This window comes from Frieseomelitta varia, unplaced genomic scaffold (genome assembly GCF_011392965.1).
Source record: "Frieseomelitta varia isolate USP_RPSP 00005682 unplaced genomic scaffold, Fvar_1.2 scaffold_418, whole genome shotgun sequence".
In the NCBI taxonomy this organism is placed as follows: Eukaryota; Metazoa; Arthropoda; class Insecta; order Hymenoptera; family Apidae; genus Frieseomelitta; species Frieseomelitta varia.
Window position 1 is genome coordinate 509,465 of NW_025110166.1, and position 23,677 is coordinate 533,141.

The window sequence follows — 23,677 nt, forward strand, 5'->3', positions numbered from 1 at the left end:
AGAAAATATTCTTCTTCTTATTTTCATATTTCAACATACTTTTACACTTTTTTGCCTCTCGCATCATAAATTCCACATTTCTTCTGTATAATAAAAGAAATTTGTTTATATAATAAGAAATAAGTCACATCAAAAATAGACGAAAAAGTCAGAATTTTGAATTACTATATGTACATTCTAATATCTCAGATTTTCAAAAACAATCTTACTATAAAATTGCAAATAAATAACAAAACAATGGAAAATAGTCTTTCCAGGCTATAAAGAAACTAAATCTTTTTTTTTACGATTGTAAGATTCTTACATAGCAAAAGAATCAAGAAATCAAACCATACAGAACAATACGAGAAACGAATTTATTGTTGGTGAAGAAGATACCTGCACGTAAAAAATAGTAGTAGCAACCTTCACAGAATCTCTTTCCGTTTCATCTGTTTTTTTATAGAAAGTTTATCGGGTGTAAGGTCAAAGGTAAATCATAAAGCCATCGATTGTCCCGTTTCCATCTGTCGTGTGTAACAACCATAACAAATGCGAAACAAATTTCCCGACGAACAGTCAGGCGATCGCTCAAACCCATACTAGAATTTGATAGATTAACGACAGTTCGTTATTGTAAACTAGGGAAAGTGACACGAGAACTTTGTTAATATGAACGTGTCACAGGTAATGATAGATGGATTATCTTTGCAAAACAGTTTCGTCATTGGATAGTCTGATTGCAAAGTATAGCGATTTAAGCTATCAATCTGATACTACCATTTTCTGTAAGAATATAACAGCATTGATTTAACTCTAACGCTAAAATTGATATTTGTACATGCAATGAGTATTCACTCTTTGCATTAATTACATATTTTGTCAATCCCGCTCAAAAATTTCAAGACAATAATTTTTATTTTTAATAAATTAAAAATTTATTTATTATTTAAAATTATTTATTTATTATTATTATTAAAATCGAATGAAATTAAAATATTATTTAAAAATTTATTTATTATTATTATTAAAAATTTATTTATCTATGATTATTTATTTTTAATAAATTGAAAATTTACTTATTATTTATAATTATTTATTATTATTACATAAATTAAAAATTTATTTATCTATAATTATTTATTTTTAATAAATTAAAAATATAATTATATTCTATATTATATATATTATTTATCTATATTCTGTTTATTATTTAAAATATATTTATAATATATTTATATATAATGTATTTATTATTACATATTACTTATTTATAATAAATTTAATTTTTATTTTTAATTGTAGATAATACAATTTTTAAATTGAACTGCATGTTTCATATGATACAGTTGTTATATTAACACAGTTATGCAAATTCCTTATTGTATAAAATATTATTTCATTTTTCCAGTTTTAGCACAAATATACTTACGCAGTTAAGGTGGCATAAAATTTTAATTTTATTTTTATTTTTAAATATTATTCTTATTAATTTTAATTTCATTCGATTTTAATTTCGAACACTAAAGTCAAACCTGAAATAATTTAAAGCGCAGTGATGCCTTTGTTCCATAAGAAATATTTAAAATTTAGAATTAATATTTACTTGAGGTAATTATTCTTATACTGTCTGTCTTGAAAATTGAAATATCTATTACCTACACTGTACAAAATCGTTACTTTATGCCATTTTTCAATTAGATCAAAGTTTCAGATACCTTGTTTTTCGTTATTACCAAGAGTTTAAAAACCGTAAAAATAAACGTAAAAACGTAAAAGTTTATTAATTAATATTACGCAGTTTCATTTATTCCCATATTTTGCCGCAATTTTTTATTCATCTTAAACAAACTGCTATTCCAAATATTCTGCATTTGCTCTGCGGTTTTCCCGTATGGACATTCAATATTTAAAAATAAAAAATTGCCACCGACTTTCTTTTGCAAGAGCATCACTTCGAAAAGATCGATATTCGCACGCATTGTTATTAGTAACTTGGCAAGCTTGTTACCAAGCTGTTGTTTGCATATTTATATTGTTAGCATGATTATTATGTTTACAGTATAAACGTATACTTTTTGAATAATTTCAAAAATGCTTGGGTTAATTAAATTGCATAGCTATTAAATAAGTCGCGATTAAGTTATAAAAATAATTAATAGGATAAGGAAGTTCAACAATCGTAAGATGACGTGATATGAAATTTTCACGCTTTAATTAGAATCAATTTCCTCATATTACTTTTGTCGAAGTAATTATCTGTACAAAGTTATTCTTTCACGTAAGTAAATAAATTTCTTTGTTTCTACGCGAAACATTTTATGATACATGAAAGATGAGAATAATTATCTTTTCTCTTTGAGGATATTGAATAGACTTGTAATTTTCAACTTTTGAAACTGCGAACAAAATAAAATTGTACGTATTATTCGATGAAGAGAGACCTCAAAGATTAGTTTTCAGAAAATATCTCTAAACGTTCAAAAATGAAATTTTTCATATTTCATTACACGAAGTTGTAAAATTATCTATGTTGAACAATTTGATATTTGTTCTTTATAATTTCATCAACACAATCCGAGTTAAATGTAATAAAATAAATAAAATAAACGAATAAAATAAATTTTAATTATAGTTCTCCATGGTTTTCATTATTATGTGTTATTTATTTATTATTTACACAATATTTAGAAAAGATACATGTACATACGAGATAGGTTTAAAAATCTAACTTAGCAAATAAAAATTTGTTTCTTTTGTCAATTATATATTGTAATAAATATTCTATAATAATTTGGATATTTTATATGTTTTTGTATAGATATTATGTATGCATTCTATGTATTTTTCAATAATATTCACTTCATAATAGACTTGGACATTATTCGAATATAATAAAATGAATAATACATTAACTTATTTAGTCCGCTAGGTCTTATTTGAAACAACTACGAGTTAGTTTATTTGAATATGAAAATAATCTATTTCTAGAGTATTTCACTATTTCTTTATCAAATGAAATAACCTTCTATTTTATTTTTATTTTAAATGAATTTTTATTCAAATAATTTTATTTAATTATTTAATTATTCAAATAATTTCTCAAATTTACTATAGATATATTATTTATTTACTGCAATAATGATATAACTCAAAAATCACGATTTTAGGAAAAATGATTTAGGGAAAATATTCTTCCTGTTACATTTTTGTTGCAGCATGATATCAAAATGTCAAATTTTTATGATAATATTTTAAACATCTATATTTACACAACTCTACTGATAAAAAGTACAAGAACAATTATTTTTTTCCTAAACCTAACCCAAACCTGCTAATTTTAAATTGAATAATTATCGTATCTGGAATTTAAAGCTAATTTTTTAGTTTGATATTGTATTCCTAGAATAATTTTTACGAATCACCTGTTTTTAGCTATTTTTCCAAGAACACGTACATATTTATTTTTATTTTACTTTCTGATACGTAGTTTTAAGAAAGAACCCAATAGTCTTGTCACGAGACGATTGTAAGAAAAAAGTTCAAGAAAACACAATTTCTTGGAAATTCTCATCAACTATTTCTTTTATACAAAATACAAGTACATATATACTCTGACCTAATATTTACGAACTTAATTTCTACTAACCTTACTGATAAATTCACTAGTAGTTCATACTCCACAGACGTAAAGCACATTATTCCCTCTCTTTCACTTTTCTTTTTTTCCTACCACTTTCTTCTTAAATTTCATTCCTATCAAATAATTAATAAATGAATAATGTAATAAGTTTTAAGATACTTTTGTTATTAATATTTTCTGTTTTTGTAATATAATTTTTCCACTCAATTATTCGTTTCAAATTAAATCTCCGTTTAAATTGAAATTCTATTTATAAAGTAAATGGAAGTATACCACGATGTCTTGTAAGAATGATCGTTGAATGTCTCTTGTTATTACAATATAAGAATAAGAAATCCCAATCAGAGAAGAATTGCACAATTTTAAAGAGAGAATCGCGGTTTTATAAATAGTAGCTAAAAAATGAAATTTTATAGCATTTGACAGATCCAGAGATTAAATTCGATTCGAAATATTTTCGAATTTTATATTTTTGAATGTTGAACATTAGAATTAAACGATAGGAACTCAAATAATCCTAACATTTTGTTGTCTAAATGCAATGTTCAATGTTCAATAATTCTTGAGTCTTGTAGAAAGCAAATCTCAATTTTCGAGATCATGGTGAATCTAATGATTATGAAAAAATTGTTTCAATACTTTTAAGAACGTTGAATTTTTATAACTTTTCTCATTGGTTACTTCTTCAAAGAAGAGCATAAATATTATTTATAATCTTATGAAAGATCTTGTTTATGAAAGTATCTTTGAAAAAAAGTATAAATATTATAATATTATTAGCATTTGTTTAATGAAAATTAATCCCGACTAGCGTGATACTTGTGCAAAACTTAATTACGATCGCAAAGGGTTAATATAATATAATGACGAAAAGGATAAAAAATGAAACGTGAAAAACACTGCAGAATATACATTTTATATTTCTTAAAATATCCATTTAAAAAAATAAAACATAGTTTGGTTTTTGTTACTGGTACCTGTGTCAGAGTACCATATAAAAATTCCACGTATCGAGGTCACCAATATGGTTGAACGAGTTGTTTGTCGATATTTAAAGCATCGTCCTCGATAAATACAGCATCACGAAAGAAAATCCATCGACTGATGCAACTATACAGTGTAAAATATTTCTTGAATTCATCAAATGCTGGTTGTTAAAATATTAATAAAATTTTAAATTTTAACTTATCGTATCAACGAACGCTAATGCTATCGAGCGATGAAAGGTAATGTTAATTGAATTGTATTAGGATAATGTTTACGATTAATTGTTATCAATGCAGGAGTAAGTACCATTTGATGAATTGTGATTAAAATAAAAGTGTCAGATCGCGCAATCACCGATAAAGTAAAACTTGTTTTTCATTTCCATGAGTAAATCGAGCAATTTTTAGTTATCATTAGGTGTAACAATGTTAATAAGTAAATATTAAAATCTGTCATTATAGTCTAGACTACTTAAAAATTTGTTATTATTTTCTTTTTTAATAATATATGTATAGTTCCATTCAAAAATTTTGGGATCTTAAATTTGATTTCTGGTATTTGAAAATCGTAGAAAAAATCATAACCAGTATTCTTCATCTTTAATTTATAATTAAATGAGAGATTATTAGTATCAAATAATTTGTTAGTTGCAAACATGTAAGTCTTTCAAGAATAAATTATAAATTGTATTTCGAAGTAATTATAATATTTCAAATAATTTATATATAATAATTATTTCAAATAGTGCCCAGGTTAACAATAATTTGAGCCGAATTGATATCTCTTTACTTTGAATGATCATTATGAATGATTCATCCATAATGAATATGAAAGATGAACCGGATGAATTTATTTTATTGTTTTTCAAATTCATTGAGTATGTGCTATATATTCAATGACAGCAGTTATATTACATGCGTATTGTTCGTTCAAATAATTATAACTGATTAAATTTCGTGACTGAAATAAATTCAATCAATAAGTTGGTGAAAATATTTAGATTTTTATCATTCAATCAATCCATGTTCATTTCGTGCGATACTTGTCACAGAATTATGAACTTACCATGCAAAAACGCATTAAATATAATTATACTATGCAAAACGTTATAAACGTTATAAAATATACAATAGCAAACAAAAGGAAGTTTGAAATTGATATTTCATATCTGAATAAATAAAATTTTATTAAACATTCTTTTCGTATTAAACACTCGCCTATTCTATAATGTGTTATTATATTCGTTCCTCTTGTCAAGCATAATTATTTAGTTATCATAATTAATGATATTTTCGCATCTATCGCGTTTTATTTTTTAAATATTCTTTTGGCTGTCACTGTATACAGGTTCTGTCGTACAGTGTCTCGTTCAATTTTATTAAAAAGAAAGAGGCAAGTATAATGTGTAATTTTCAACTAAGGTTTTTGATCTATGGTTTCTTTTAGTTGTCACTGTAAGTTTATACTTGTCACTGTCACAAGTGAATCATCCATTCAAATGATCAAAAATAAAGATCGGCTGTGCTTTGTTTACTAGTCACTTTGGATGATTACTTTGAATAAAACACAAACAAGAATGGTATTATAAATTAACCTGAATAATCATTCAAAGTGAAAATGTGTAAATTCGCTTTTAAACTGTATCTCGGTAGTTACGTGCGAAATTTTAATGGCAGATTGTAAATTGCAGTAAATTGCAGAGTAACGCGTCGTTTCGGTGTAGTCGACATTACATGGACCACCAACGTCGAGAAGGTAGTTTTAACGCGGAAACAAAGGATATGAATCTCGCGATCCCAGGGTTTGCATCCGTAAGTCTTTTTGAAAGTGTGCTCAACTTACATATGGCTCGTTTCGCATAACGCTTGACCCCAATACCGTGTGTATGAGAAATGTATGATTTTAAGAATGATAGCTGGTCTCGGTAATTTTCAAAAGAATAGCCAAATTATATCTAATTTGAAAAGAAGCGTGACGCAAATTATGTTTCATATAATGTTTATATTTAGCATTTATTGTATTTATGTCGCTATTGTGTCAGTCTCACAAGCGAAAGAATATGTTATGTGTAACGTTTCAAGCATTTCTCAATCTATGGATCATGAATTTCAATAACTGTTACGAAAAATAAATTCAGAAATCAATCATTGGATAACTATTATTAGATAACGTAATACATGGTGGGATTAAGTAATTATATTAATATTATATAAGTATTAATTAATTAATTGAAAATATATAATTTACAATAATTAGATATAAAATATAATTTAAGTTATTTCAGTAATTGTTATAATTTTGAAACAATTGAGTCGTTTATATTTTTAAGTGGCCTAAGTTCATTTTCCAAAAAAGAATCGAGCTAGCTGTTTTAACATTTACATTTCTACGTCAGCTTTTCTTTTTTAAGCAAATATTTTAAAATCACTAAGATTTTCTACACAGAAAATTGACTGGTTAATGAAATGATAAAAATTTTTATTTTGAAAGTGGCCTAAGTCCCATTTTAAGTTTCAAATTGATATGAAGTATATTATGCAGTAAAATTTTATGAGATAAAAGCAATATTTTTTTCTTATTAAAAAAGTAGTGGTATTTGATTAGCTCAGATAGTGATTTTTTAAATAATAATAATTCCATTAAATATAATTTTAATATATTAACACAAATAAATAAGCAAGTAAAAAAGATCACTAATATGACAAAAATTGATACTGATAACCCGATTGAGTACACAATTTACTTTTCTAAAGTTTCCTAATAAATTGATAATTTACCGGAATGGTAAACAATAGCAATGGTAAATTTCATAGTTACACAAAGTACGTAAAAAGGAATGCATTATTTTTCAGCAATCTGCATTGAAAAACAGAGTTATTTTACGGGCTAAAAATTTTTGTTTATATTTAGAGTTTCTTTAAATTTGAATTGGTTAACTTTGTTTTTAATATAAATTTCAACATATTTGAAAGTATTCATCTTCAAGTTAGCTCAGACAATGATGCAGATAATTAAAAAAGTGATCTATGTTAAAGTGAGATATGTTAAAAATAATTGGCATAATTAAAAATTTTAACGAAATTTTAACTGTTTTTGTTATATACAGAAATTCTACCCATGCGAATTAATACAAAAAAAAAAAGATTTCTGGAATCAGAAAGTGAAGATGATCTAAAAGGTAATTCTAATTTTGAAATACTGGAAAGAGAGAACGAATCATAGAAACATATTCATCAACAGAGAGTTAAGCTAATGTCTCAGACGATTCCACAAAAAGAATGTTAAGAAACAAGAGTGATGACAAATTACGAAAAATCAAAAAAATTACGAAATGTACGAAAAAAATATTAAAAATATTACACTCGAAAGGAAAAATTATACATACAAAGAACCACTCCTATTCCAAAACAAAGATTGCCGCTGTTCAAAGGATTGTATAAAATATTTCCATGTAGAAGAAAGGAAAAAGATTTTTGATAGATTTTAGAATTTGAGTGGTTTTAATAAGCAAAATATATTACTTTACGAAGCTACTGAATGCAATGTTGTAAAAAGAAAATGGTTAAGAAATGGTAAAAAGAAATCGCCAAGAAATTACAGTTTTAAGTATTTTTTAACTACTTCTCACGGAAAATTATCCGTTTGTAAAAAATTCTTCTTGAATATGTTCAATATAAGTAAAGGATGATTAAAACGCATTTTAAAATCTGAAAATCCAGGAAAAAAATATTAATGGAGAAAAGTTTAAAAAAATGTTGGATACGATTTTTGAGAACTGAACCATATAAAATGCTCTATAAAACATCAATGAATGAGGATGCACTATTCAAAATTCTGGATTTACTATCGCGTCGGGAGAGGCCAAGAAACTTTAATAATATTGAATTGACATCACTGTGACAAAAATGTAAGACCAATCGCAACACTAAAATACAACGATATAATGGACTTATTACACAATATATCACCTGTACGTCATAATTATTTTAAAACGCTCTCGCATATGCAATTGGGAAAGAATTATAAATTATGAAATATTATTTGAATGTAACATTTCTTTAATAGTGAATAAAAATTGGATTTTTTATAAATTTTATAACACAAAATTGTAATTATTAAAAATTGTAAAAATTAAAAAAGTTATTTCATTAATTTTAAAAGTGGCCTAAGTTCATTTATAGTTATCAAAAACATGTTATTTTCTAAACTAATTGAGTAAACACAAGAACATTATACTACCATGTTACCAATATTTTTAAATTTATCAAAGCACAAACCGTTAAATATCTTTAAAGATAAATGGACCTGTGACACTTTGAAAATAAACGGCTCGATTGTTAATCTTACATTTTTCTATAGATAAACTTAATTATTTATATTGTAACTTGAAAGTTATTATACATATCTACGTTTTGAAATTTTGTATATTTGATCTATAAAATTTTATTCCATATATTTAAATGCAAAAATATCAAATAACTTATTTTAACAATTATTATTTCCCATATCAAATTGAAATGAATAATTTAAAATTAATCGGAATTAATAATTTAAAATTTTAATAATTTTCTTAAGTATACTATATTCTGGTTATAGTAGATTAAATAATAAAAGATCAAATTTCAATATTTGCTATAATCCGAAATTCGTTTAAATCATTCGTAGTAGAAATATATACTCAATATTATTTTTAATATGTAAAAGTTATTATCAAATAGTTATTATGAAAGTTATTTTTTTATGCAGACAATATAAAATTTTAATTTATCATGTTCTTAAAGATCGTATATATTCATATTATATAAATTTGAACTGCGGCACCATGATAAATAAATATATTAGATTGAAAGATGAAAAAGTCGAAAAACACTGCTAGATTGTATTTTTTTTCAAAAACATAAAACTAAAAAAACATAAAATATCTCAAAAACATAAACTACTACACTCTAATGGCATCGTCGTCAATCTAATGATCTCGCTGTCGATACGACATTAAAGAAAAAGAATAGAAGAAGAAGAAGGAAATCCGAGAAAATAAAAAAAAAAAGATTAGCGATTTCTTATGACCTTGAAATATGTCAAACTCATCATTCTGGACAATTTTCATTTGCATGTTACCGCCGTTCGATTTTAGTTCTTAAGATATATATTTATAGAAATGTCTTATTCGATTTTTAACAGCAAATTTTATTGGTTTCAATGATTTTTTGATCTGTCATCGTATATTCGATAGTATGCACTTCAATAACTTGAATCTCATCAATATCTTCTTTAATCGAGAATTGGTATTAGTTTAAGCTAGATATATTTCGAGCCAGTGAATACCTCTTTTCAACTAAAAAAGTTGATGAGATTCAAATATCAAATAATAATAATAAAATATATATTATATTATATATAAAATAATAATTATAAAGTATAAAGTATTTAAATTAAAATATTTAAATTAAAGTACATTATCGAATATACCGAAATACAGTATACAAATCGAAAAATTATTGAAATCAGTGGAGGAATCTTCTTCATTAAAAATCGAGAAATACATTTCTATAAATATCTTAGAAACTAAAGAACTTGATAACATATTTCAAAATCGGTGGGGAATCGCTAATATAAATAATTATCTGCTTTTTTAATATAACTATCAAAATGATCAAAATGATTGATATTAGCTGTAATTAATATACATTAATTATAATTTTCAGAAATTGAAATTGAAATTTTTGGTAAAAAGCGCAAGAAACAAGAAAGAACTTTTAATACAATAAAGAGAGAGCACAAGTTTCTGTTCGTTAGTTACAAATCTTATAAATCAAGTTATAAATCTTACATTTTAATCTTTGACAGTTTTTAATATCAAAATTTCTTCAATTTACTGATGCAAAGCTAGAGTTAATGATCGAACGTGTGGTGATTTGTTGTTCGAGAGAAATTTTAGGAAATATTTACGTGACGAATAAAATTTATAGGATACTAACTAATTTATATATATACAACACTGACACTACAAAAACACAATACATTTACCTGTTTATCTGGCTCTTTGCTTTTGACGGTGACAACACGATCGCAGTAGCTACTCTCCAACAAAATAACGCCGCTGGGCCGCGAACAGCTTTCGTTTTCATAATAGAACAGCAAGTTCTGTAATATATATAGTCATCGTTTTATACGTATGCAACAAAATGGATCGATGTGAAAATTTTAAAGCAAACACGATTTCTCGAAGCGCGAAGAAAAGAATTCGCGCTTGATCATGGATTAAGTGTTATTTGTCACGTGGAATAATTTCTATGAAGTAGATAGTACTTGTAGAATATTTGTACAATAACATCAGTTGGAATTTCTGTTTTTTTGTCACATTTTTAACGAAGCAGGAAAGGAAACGAGAAGCTTACAGTCAAAAAATTTCAACGAAAATGTGTGAATGAACAGAAATATCGTTTGGCAAACTTTTGACTTATCATTTATATTATCTTGGTCGAAATTTGTTTTCTAGCTTTTGCTTGTTCACCAAAAATATATACGTTATATATAACTATATAAATATATAACTATGTAAATAAATAAATATATATATATAATATGTATATTATATATAACTATATAAATATATATATATATATATCTAATATATTATGTAATATATATTATGTCACACATATTCAGAAAGGTATTTTAACCTAGTAACGAACAAAATTCATTGGTCAGATAAATTTCATTAATTAATTTCAAACAAGTTGATTCACGTGAAATTCACTTATCACATGAAACCACTAATTATCGTCGAAAACCATTGTTACGTACTCGCGTATACAAGTACGATTTCGACACGAGTAATTTCTCTTATCATATTCAAAGACTCAAAGAAAACGAAGATCACACGATAATTATAGTTTAGTCCTCTTTTAAATATGAAAATTAACGCGAAAAATTGAAATTTTTCTCACCTGATATAAAACGAACCATCGTAATTGCCACTTGGCCAAGTCGGCGCTCCTTTTGTGTAAATATCCACTTAACGACTGATCGTAACGAGCTTTCTCCGCGAGCATGGCGAGCTGCGAATCGTTCATTCTCACTGAAACATAGAACGAACATCGCACATGAAATGGTACATCGCAAGCCTCAATTCGCAATTAGTACGATCGAATGCGATGTTTTTGGACGCGTTACGTGTATTATGATATTGTCTAGTTATCGTGTAGTTATTGTTCTTCTTTGACAAATTCATTTCCCACGTTAGCACGTGATTTAATCGTAACGAGACATTTTGCTTGAAGAGAAAAAGAGGGAATTTTCGAGTTTCAGAATTTCTCGAACAATGAAAATTTATTTTTCAATACGTAACGTCACAGTTTGATATTTTTCTCAAATAAATAGTAAAACTTATTGTTAGAAAATTTCATAGGAACATACTGAATTTGAAATTTGTTAAAATTGATATTTTCACTTTTCCTGTGAACCATTTAATTTTATATTTTCTTACATATCAAAATAATCTCATGAATCTCACGCGAAACTCAGAGAATTTTGATTTGCAATGCAATACAGTTAATGATAAAAAGCATAAGAAAAGCATATGAAAATGTATTCAACTCAAAATTCGTTGAACGTGACGTTCCCTTCTTTTTCCGTGAACCCTTTGCTTGAAAAATATATTCCATTTCGTTTTTCTCGATTTTCTCTGCAGAAAACTCCTAATATTTTATCGTTAAACTTTGTGTAATTCGAAAACTTTTTATTGGTGTTTTCGTACGCAAGGTAAATTACACAACTGTTGGTAAATATAAAATAATTATGGTCATTATTTCTTGTATGCATGTTCCATTAAACAGTACCCGTATTTTCTACCACGAATAACATTTGCATGCAAAAGTTTAGCTTCTCTTGAAATGGAAATAAACAGCTTGGCAAAATTTATATATCACGACTAAAATTTTGGCAACATCAATGGGAGCAGCGTTATTCGATATTATTACATTAAATGTCGGCACTGGTTTAAACTAGTGTACAGAAATTCAAAATAGTTTTATCACTCTTGCGCGCCACTTGAATATTTTTGCGCATGCGACGTATAAAACTTTGGTAAGTTTGTACACGTTTAACGTTGAATATTCGATTAGAAACATTTTCATAAAATTTCAAAGATTATCCAATCGTGAATTGTATACTATACTATGTATGTTATACTACGCGCTGCGTTGTTTTCTACATCTGCAATTGTAACGTTCCATTATTACGATTTAACCTTTTCGAGAAGAATGTTTCTTTCAATAATTATATAATTCTATTATAAACAAATAATTTTATTATAATAATTCTATTATAAACAAATAATTTTATTATAATAATTCTATTATAAACAAATATACAATAATAATTCTGTAATATAATAATAATTAGGTTACTATTTTTAGGATATTTTTGGAAGTAGGATATATTGTTCTATCAATCTTTTACATTTGGACCATATACACCAAATTTCCAAAAAATTCTTTAGAAAAATTGATGATTTCTTTCTAGGCTCATTTTAAACATATTGTTTTTCTTCAAAAATGCTCACAAATTCAAACGTTTCTCAAAACATTGAAAAATTTTTTCCAGGACTGAATCTACCACGTATTTGAAGACTGAAGCTTTATAATGACTCCCTAAAATCTACTATAATCTACTATTTCTTTTCACTAAGTTATTAAACTTTGAATATATGATGAATTGATGACGAAAAATTCGACAAACTTTTAGAATTTTTTGAATTTTTGTTGTTTAACTCTAAAATTTAAAGTTAGCGAAGAAAAATTATTCTTCTTCCATTAGTCTTCTTTTCGGCATTTATGTTTATGGTTTTAAACAATAAATAAATAAAAAAGTTAATTGTTTTTTAAAATATACATCGACAGAAGATAAGGATCTTTAAATTTCAATTTAAATAGTTAACTTAACTGATTTTTCTAATTAACGAGTTATATACTACTGAAATATTCATCTTTTTACTGTTTATTAAAACTATCAGAATCATATCCCATGTCAAATATCACTGTGAAAAGAACTTTTAAAAAGAATAGAATCAATTGGCGAGAAGGATCTCAAAGTAACTATTTTTGCTGGTGCGAGCAATTCACTGTCTAAATATTTATAAAGTTCCCGATCCACTTGAAAGCTTCGAGATTTGTTGCAACTCAACTTCAGTTAGACATAAGTTAAGTGAAAGATTTAGTAACTGGGTAATCAAGTGTGATTTCTAAAGAAGTCATCCATTACCGTAAACAATCGATTTACTTCTTTGTTTTATCGAATTACTCAATTTAAAACACGCGATACTTTATTGACTTCTCACTTTCAAATCAACGTGAGAATATCTTTTTTTTTTAAGCTTTTCCAAGTAAGACGAAATTTTTCACTTAATAAAGATTTATAAGCTTAATTTATGATTAGACTACGCATCTCTATGCAAATTCATATTTTTATAATAAAAAACAACAATTGTGAATAAAGTAAAAAGAAAGAAAAAAATAGAATTTCGTAGAAAATTATTTATAGCAGTGATGATAATAATGATGATCCATTCAATCATCAAGCAAAAGTCATATGTATACGATCGTGACAATATTTTCAGCTTTTAGAAATTAAATAAATTTTAAAAATTTGTTATATTGTTTTGTTATAATTATTTTTTATTTAGTGAAAGATTACGATAAAATTTAACAAATTAAAATTCTAACACATTAAAAAATTGTAAAAAATTTATATAGTACATTATATAATATAGATGTTATATATTTATATAAAAGCTCTTTCACTGTATACAAATATTCTTCAATTAAGAGGATCTATTTTACTGTTTACGTTACTGTGAAAAGGAAAACAGACAAAATTTATTTTTTGAACTTGAAAAAATACAGAATTCACGAAAATAAAGAAATGTTCTCTCGATCATATTTCTACCGTCACAATTTCGATGGATGTAAAACAACATTTTTAGCAACATAAAACTTCGAAGAAAAAAGAAACAGGAAATTTTCTACCGAATTTCGCACAATAAAATAACGAATTACTTTTTAACAAATAAGAACTGCAAAGCAAAGGTATTTTTTGTTTCGAAAAGCTGATTTCAAATATCAATCAATGTAAAACAACGCATACGTTCTATGTTAAAAATTCAATGGAAACAAACTTTTCAGTTCAATCTTCGTGTTGTATCAGACTGACATGTTTTTGTAATATAAATCCGATCACATTCATGTATGTGTATAGAAACGAAACGTAACAGAAAGTAAGATATAAAAATTTCTGGGAGAAAATAAATAAATCTACCAAAAATCAATAAAATATAGATAGATATAAAAAAAATATTCAAAACGGAATACTTACAATTTGCTCTACTTTTTATTTAAATTTCTATTTAAACAATCTATAAACATCTAAATAATATTTTTAAATAAACAAAATTCTATTTAAATAAAATTTCATTCAAAAATTTAATAAAAATTTCAAGTTAAATTAGATTAAAAAAATAAAGTTTATTTAATAGAAGAGAAGAATTTCTGTTTAAATCCTTGTTTAAATAAAATCTTAGGTATTTAAATTTTTATTTCATTATTTCTTTTTTATCTTATACAATTTTTATTTAAATTTCATTTAAATTCTCGTTATTAACTTTCTAATTAACTATTAACTGTTAAATCTCATTTGAAATAACATTTAGTATTATCAAAGTTATTATCAAAATCCACATTATTTAAATTTCCATTAAATAAAATTCGGCGATCTGAAATAAAAATGAGCTTCATTTTTCACAGATAACATATTAATCGTCAGACTTAAAAATTGGATTCCTAACAATGTGAGTTTACATAAATATTATTTGTATTATTATTAAAAGAAATTTTTACTGAAGTACTTCTTGAATAATCATGGCACTCCGCACGAACAATTCAATATTCAATGCGATAGATTTGCTTTGAAGATAATAAATATCGTAAAACTCGCGATCGAGACGCGACGAATATTTTTGAAAGACGCCATGTATATAAACTGAGCAGAAAATAGTTGCTGTTTCGTTCGCAACTTACCAGATTTTTGCATTTTTGGGCTGAGCATAATCACAGGTTGTTGGAAAAAAACGCTTCCTTCCGACGATCTCCGCAATAAATATTGATTGTCCAGAATACCTTGTTTAGAATGCGATGGCGTTTATCGTGCCGTATTTTAGGAACTCCAATTTCTTGAGTCTCTTCAACAAGAGCCTCTCTCCACCGTTCTAAACGACACAAGTAAGAAAAAGAAAGCAATTTTTTGAATAATTGTCAACAACTTTGCATGCACTTCGTAATAAGTTATTGTTTCATTTTTTTTTTTGTTTTTTTCTTTGGAAATTGTGTATACGTAAATAAAATGCGTAAATCTGATATGTACACATCATATATTTTGATAATTATTTATAAAGAGATATATCTCATCGATTTCAATAATCTTGAAATATGTTATCAAGGACGTGATTTGAAATCACACATGCACATAACCGTCGCTTTATATTTTAATTTTTAAGTTATTCGCAAAAATACAAGGTGCGTTGGAATAACATGTACAACTGAACAGGAGATGATTCATCACAAAGAAATAAAAAAAAGAAAAGAAATAGAATAAAATTTTTAAATTTAAGGCTTCGTTTTCGAGAAAATTGAATTTATCAAGCGACTTGAATTTAGCTAATTCTCAATGAAAAGAGATAAGCAAAACAGAAGACATCGGTATTTTACTGACGATTTTTTAATGTAATAGCAAAAATCTATCTGATACAATAATAACTTTATTTCACAATTAAAAATTGCGCATTATCAAGTAAAAGCGTAAAACGAATGGGAGAGGCTTTTTGTAAATAATTACCCATGTTGTAAATAAAGTTAAAAAGAAAAACTAATAACAGGAAAATTTCTGTAGTTTAACGAAATCTTCTATCTTCTTGAATTTTATAATGAGCGGGATGGTACAACTTTTTCTTTCCTACTTTTATTTAAAATAAACTGAAGTAATCGGTATACGTGCATTCATTTATAGAGAATATTTTCGAACTTTTATATGAAAAACAACATTGTAATAACAAACTTCTTGATTCAATATCAATTGATTTTCTATGTATATGTTTCTCACCAAAATATTCGAACATTCATAGAAACTTTTTATTTATTTATTAATATATTCTACTGTTTATTATTATATTGTGTGTTGTAACATTTTTATTGGAGCAGATCTACAAATATATATAAAAATTACAGGATATTTAATACATCTATTTCATAAAAATTACAAAAATTTAAACAGACAATTTAATATTCAACTGATTTTTAAAACTTAATAAATGGCAAAAAAACACTTTCTATTGTACCTAAATAAAAAATAAATAGTCTCGTCATTACTTTTTTTAATAGCTGTATTTTTTAAAAGTTGTAATAACAACATAGCCTATAGATAAATTCGAGGGTTCGGTAATGATATACATTTGTTTAACCCAGTTGAGTGTTCAGTTTTGCTAGAATATCATACAAATAAGATACTCAAAGTCTAAATTGCTTAAAATGATTAATTTATTTATTTAAGGTTTAAAGAAAATAATATATTAGAATAAAAAAATATATCAAAAAATATATGTTTATCAAAAAATATTTGTTACATATTCTCCATTTCCTATTAAAGTTTTAAACTTCTAATAATTTTAGTGAGCATTCAAAGGGCATATTGTGCATCGATTTCTTTCTTACTTTGTATCTTAGTAAGAAAAATCTTGATAATTTTTATTCGTAGATAGATTGCTATCTATTTCCTGATCTATTGACATTTAATCATTCTGTATGCGAGAAAGAAAATATCAAATATTCAGGAAAGTAATACAAGCAGTAAATATACAGCTTGTAAAATATTATTAAAAAAAAATGTTTAACGTTTAACTGATATCAATGAAAATTATAACAATTTATAGTATACTTAATTTTTAAATCTTTAATTTAACTTAATTTTATCTGTAGTTTGTGAAATATGTAATTTTAGAGTTTTAACAATGTAATTAAATAAATTGAATCTAAATAGAAATTTGTTCTATTCATTAAACATTATAATTATACTTTATTATAGGTATTTTATATATTTATATATTTTTATATATTTTGCATTTATGCACTTTTAAATTAATAGATATTTTTATATAATATCTATCATGGTATGTAATTATAAATTTTGTATAATATCTGAATATTTTATATAATTTCGTATTTTTACACTTTTAAATTGATAGATATTTTCATACTCCTACACTTTCACACTTAAATTTTACATAAATAATCATTTGCAATTTATTGCAAATCTTAAACACAGAAAATATAAAATACAAAATAAAGTTAAATATTTTTAAGTTTTGTAAGCGTATCATTTCTAATTTATAATTTCTTACATCTATCTGTCTTCTGCGTTTAACTAATATTGTCTATTCCATCTCTGTATTTCACTTTGTACTAAACAAACATCTACATACATACATGAATTACTAAAGTTATGCATAGAGTTCTACCTAAATTTACCATCTCAAATATCTTCGTTTATCGTAATATTTTTAGAAATAGGAAAACATTTTATTAACAAAAGTTATTCAGTGAAGAAGAAATCATAGAAGAAATCGGAGATATAAAAATTATCTTCACCTTTATGTTTTAACTAGAATGATATATTTTTTTCATCGATGTAGCACGACCTATATTAACCTATGTATATAAAAAAATTATTAGATATTTAAACTTTAATTTTACAAAATCTGTGCATAAAAGATAAGAACAGTTATAAACATAAGAATACTGTCTCTGTTTTTCCTTGTCGTTCATACGATGAATTTTAATAATTTTTTGACATACATTTTAATATACATTTTTTGATATACATTTAAACATACAGTTCAATATTTTTTTTATAGAGAATGTCGAGCTGCATCAATCAATGGATGGAAAAACATATCATTCCAATTGAAAAAAATGAAAGTGATTTTGAAATTCCTGACATCCCTCCATTTACAGAAAAATTATTACCGCAATGTTATGGTTCCCTCTGTACTAAATAACTCAATAAATTTTTTTCAAATGTCCAAAAACAACGGAGATATTTGAGATGACAAACTTAGGGGGGATATCCTGTGTAATCCTTAAGCAGTACCTAACAAAGATTTCGTTAATTGTACAATAGTGTGCATAATCATCAAAAGATAGAAGTTTATTCGAAAACTCGATTCAAGAACTCAAAAAGTTAATTTGAAATTGTTTAAAATTAAATGTTAGACGATTACTGAAGTTAAAAGATAGTATTAAAGATTTCTTAAAACCATGACCTAAATCGAAAAGGAAAAGTCAGCTAGAAGTTGACCAAAATGTCAAATGACCAAACAGACCAAAAATTTTTGAAAACAAACAGATAATTCTTGTGGCTGTATTATTTTGACTTTCCAACTTTCAGTAAATTAAATATATGTTCTTGGAACGAGACGGTTCGCATGGCAAATACGAAGAAGGAAGAATGAAACTCTTGTTAGCGAGCATTTCAAAAATGTTGCGAGTTACTTTTAATTATGAGTGCGATTAAGTAAGTACTTAAATATACTTCAAAAGTCTTGGAATGTATACTACTTTGTTCCCAAATTGAAAAAATTAAATAATACTTTATACAATTATAAAATATACATTTATAAAATATTATAAAAACACATGTAGTATATTATTATAGAATACACGTATAGTTTAAAAATTTTATTACTTATTTTAAGTACTAAATATTTCAAGTAAAATATAATAATTCATGCAATAAAGAATTTGTAAAGTTAATATATTAATAATTGTATCATAAAATATATACGTAATTTAAAAATTTTTTTTTATGATAAACATTGATTATTAAATATTATAAAAATAAAGTTTTAAGACTTTTAAGTGTAAGTACGATAGTACTGAAATTACTAATTCGAATTTCAAAATGGCGTTTAACATGGACGGAGTGAAAAGTATTCTTTAAGACTTGTAGTTAAACTACAGATGTTCATGCGTTTTTTGAAAATTTGACACGATTACGAAGACAAAATATAAGAAATACGAAAAAATTTATAATATCATAAAGAACGCAAGGTTTTATTTGAAAATTATTCAAATATCTAAAAATATCATCGTTGTAAATTTAGAAAAATTACAAATTAGTCATGTTAATCACGTTAATTTTATTTTATATATTTATTGCTTACAAAAGTATCAGCAGTTATTAGTTGGTAGATTTTAAATCAGAATAAATAGCTATAATTAAATAATAACCGTTTTCTCCTATAAGTAAATGAAATTCTGTCCAAAAAATCTATAAACTGCATGTAATATACACGAATATTATACATGCGTAATATGTACGAATTCGAAACGAATCGATGAAAGAAAACAATAATTAAGAGGAAAAAAGAAGAAAATGAAAACGGTCAGAGGACAAAAGGAAGCAAAAGAAGAAGAAGAGAGGAAGAAGAAGGTGATATCGGTGATACGATACCTGTTACTTCTTCCCCGACTGATATTGTTCAACTGATACTGCACCACCTGTTCGTGCTCCAGATTCTCAGTCCCCCCTCCAGCGCCGTTTGCCTTTCTAAATATATACTCCCTCGGCCACGGATGTCCGAGGATGCGGCAGTGGCGGCGGCGGCAGCGGTGGCGATGGCGGTGGCGGTGGCGACAGCGGCAGTGGCGGTGATAAGCCGACGATGATGACGACGATGACGTGAAGGCGGATTCGGCGCGAACCAGCGTTTCCCTCGTCGGCTGGAGAAAAAAAGTTACCGAAAAGTGATTAGACAGCAATTATTAATCGATTCAGTCCAGGGACGAATGGCAGGAGCAAAATCGGGCCAGGTGACCAGCAGTAAGAGGATGGCCGTTTTACAAACGAGAACGTCACGAGTGGCCCGTTACCGGCACCCGACGAAGTATCAGCATTGAGAGTCACGACACGTCTACCCTTATGCATCATCACACGGGTTCACGGGGCTACCTCCTCTCTGCTCTGCCTTTTCTCCAACCCAGAGGCTGCCCGTTTACCTGTTACTGCGCACACTCCTGGGTGAAAGCCACCCCATACGGTACGGCATGGGCGGATATATTATATATGTATGTGGGCTAATTGGGCTATGAGAAATGAGATCAAGTTCAATACGAGCGATGTTGGAATCACTCTGAATTGATGCACGTTGCAATGTTTTAACTATCCATGGAATTGACTATTGGTCGTTCTTTTCTGTTAAGCTTCCTTTTGTCGTTGCGTTTATTCTTTCCTCTCTTCTTTTTTTCGTGAAGAATGGTCGATGATTAACCATACTCTGTAATGTGGAAGTTAGTGCAATCTGGAAGTTATACGCATTCAGGTTTTGAAAATTTCATTTTCCTATTTCCTATTTTCATTGATGTATCATTGCAAAAGTATCAAATGAGTGTATTTCTAAACTGCCAGCTTTTAATATATTTATGGAAAATTTGAAGATGAATAAATGCAATGCGCATAATATGCAAAAATATGTGGAATATTAAGAATGAAATATTTATTGTAGTATTTAATAAAAGAAATTTCTATTTAGTTCCATTTCTTTAGTTCTATTCGTAAAAATTTAAAAATGTATAAAAATCCATAAAAATTCGCAGTTTACTTATTTGTAGCAACTACCATTAGTTGGCAGATTTTAAATTAAATGTAGATTTTAAATTAAATATAATTAACCAATAATATTTTTCTCTAAGTAAACGAAATTCCAAAAGATAACAAAACAAAGAAAATTAACATTAACAAATTGACACATAAAAAATAAAATAATCACTTTATTATCACAGAAATTTCATAAACTTACAATAGTATGTCTATTAATATATGAATAAAATTTAATATATTAAATCTGTATTTTTTTATTATATCATAAATTTTTTCTTATTTCTTCTACTATTTCTTGTATACGTTTCATACTTTAGTCGATAGTTCTAGCGTTAAAGATCAATCCATCACTCATTTAAATCTGTAAATTTCAATCTCCAAATTTATCATGTATATCTTTTCGCTAGTTTAGTTTTAAAAAACTCTAGTTTCTAAAAAAAAGAAATAATGAAATAAAAATAAAGAAAAAATTTGTATTAATGATAAAATAAAAATATATTTAAGTTCAAAGATATTGACAAAATTAATATTTATGATATTGATGTCGAATAAAATCAATAATCTAATAATAAGAGTAAAATATTATAATAATATCTAATGTTGACGAAATTGAAGAAGTAGTAATATATAAAATTTTAATAATTTTATAAGAAAATTTTGAATTCAACAATATGATTCCTAAAATTATTGAAAATTCAAAAATATACTTTTTAAAATATGTTCTTTATAAAGTTCAATTAAGCATCCTTGAGGGTATGCGTCAACGAATTGTTAATAATTGGACAGCTACGTGCCTTTTCTAACACTCGACGTAGTTTTAAAGGGAAGGAACTGGAAAATTTGATGTCATTCAAGAACACATTTTCTGAACTTTTAAAATTTTATCATACTTTGCACGATGCCGAGGTTCAGAAAAATATACGTCTTTGATCTCATCCGAAACAATATATAATAGGTGATTCTGAATTACACATACGAAGGTGTGAAGAAGAAATTTTATAGTAGTATTTGAAAATAAATGCACTAACTCGTTATGTACCTAGATATTGAAAATTTACGAGAAGTGCTCTGCAAAAGATCGAGGTTTACAATATATACAATAGAGAGTTTAATATCATATAGATATGGTTTTTAATATCAATATAATATGTTGTTTTAATATATACAATTGCCACATATTTAACACAAATCAAACCGGAAAATTAACTATCCGGATAAAACAAAAATCTATCTCTTGTATATTAATTCCAAGAGTATCAACTATCGCCAATTTCAATATTTCTCCTTAATCTTAGGTCAATGTTTCACCTATACATTTTTAATATAAATTTAACATTTTCACGCATCTCAAATGCTTAATATTTGGTAACTTGGCTTTGGTTAACGCGACTGCTATCATCGCATGTGTACTTAAATATATTACATTTATATCTCCATTCTCTAAAAGTGATTTTTCACGTGAATGGTTTCTAGACTTAATTTCGCCTAAATCTTTTATCTTGGGCTTATTTTTAAATTTTTCTTTTTTGCTAAGACTTTCGGAACTGATTAACAAGTTGTCTACATGACGTCACTATTCACAGAGTCTACATACACACAATTCGCAGCTGTTTCACTAAAATTAATGTTTATCAGATATTTATTTAATACCTGATACTATCTTCTGTTCGCTTGCTTACAAACCATATAATGGTTCAAACTTTATCTTCTTGTATTTGTTGTATGTGATATAATTTGCCTATATGCATTGGCCCGCACATGTTGTTGTCATCCTGCAAATTTAGAATTCTCATCTATCGATGAGAAGTAGAGTCCATCTCGCATCTCGGCTTTCATAGCTATGTCTTATGACAGCATAGTCTTTATGAAAAATGACTTTATATCCGTATATTCTGTAATGCTAGACATGGACGATAAATTGCTTTTGAAATCTGGTACAAACATTATATATTTTAATTTTATGTTATTGAATCTATAATTAGATACTTGTACTTTGATACTTACTTCTCATTTTCGTTCGGAAGTGAACACAATTTTTGTAAATTTTTGTCCTTTTATCTATATTGAAATTATTATATTTATTATTACACACATGTAACGCTACCTCGCTGCACATAGATTCGATCAATATAATTGGCCAAGAGTCGCGCCGCTGAACGGCATTGTAATTGGAATTTACCATTATACACAGAGGAGGATCTCAATTTCAAAAAAATATAAAAATTATATTTAAATAACAATATATTTTATATAAAACGGAACATTCATAGCGGACTAGTTATATGATGCCATCCAGCGACATGACATCTATATCAATTAAATATCTCACTGTGTGTTATTTAAACACCAGACACTTTATTTTCG

The 23,677-nt window shown here is 26.3% G+C and overlaps 1 protein-coding gene across 6 annotated transcripts in view; it reads right to left on the bottom strand.

Moving 5' to 3' along the window:
- LOC122531822 (ras-specific guanine nucleotide-releasing factor 2-like) overlaps positions 1-20,627 on the bottom strand; it is an 84,552-nt gene extending 63,925 nt beyond the window's left edge. For 3 of the 6 annotated variants that reach the window (XM_043660052.1, XM_043660051.1, XM_043660055.1), the window contains exons 1-4: positions 20,168-20,627; positions 15,685-15,872; positions 11,560-11,690; positions 10,631-10,753 (exon numbers count right to left, since the gene is read on the bottom strand). In XM_043660052.1, coding sequence (XP_043515987.1) covers positions 10,631-10,753; positions 11,560-11,690; positions 15,685-15,712 — 282 coding nt within the window. In that variant the 5' untranslated portion in view covers positions 15,713-15,872; positions 20,168-20,627. The remainder of the gene's footprint in view (positions 1-10,630; positions 10,754-11,559; positions 11,691-15,684; positions 15,873-20,167) is intronic. The other 3 variants (XM_043660054.1, XM_043660053.1, XM_043660056.1) reach the window with 2 other exon arrangements.
- Positions 20,628-23,677: the final 3,050 nt, after the last annotated feature.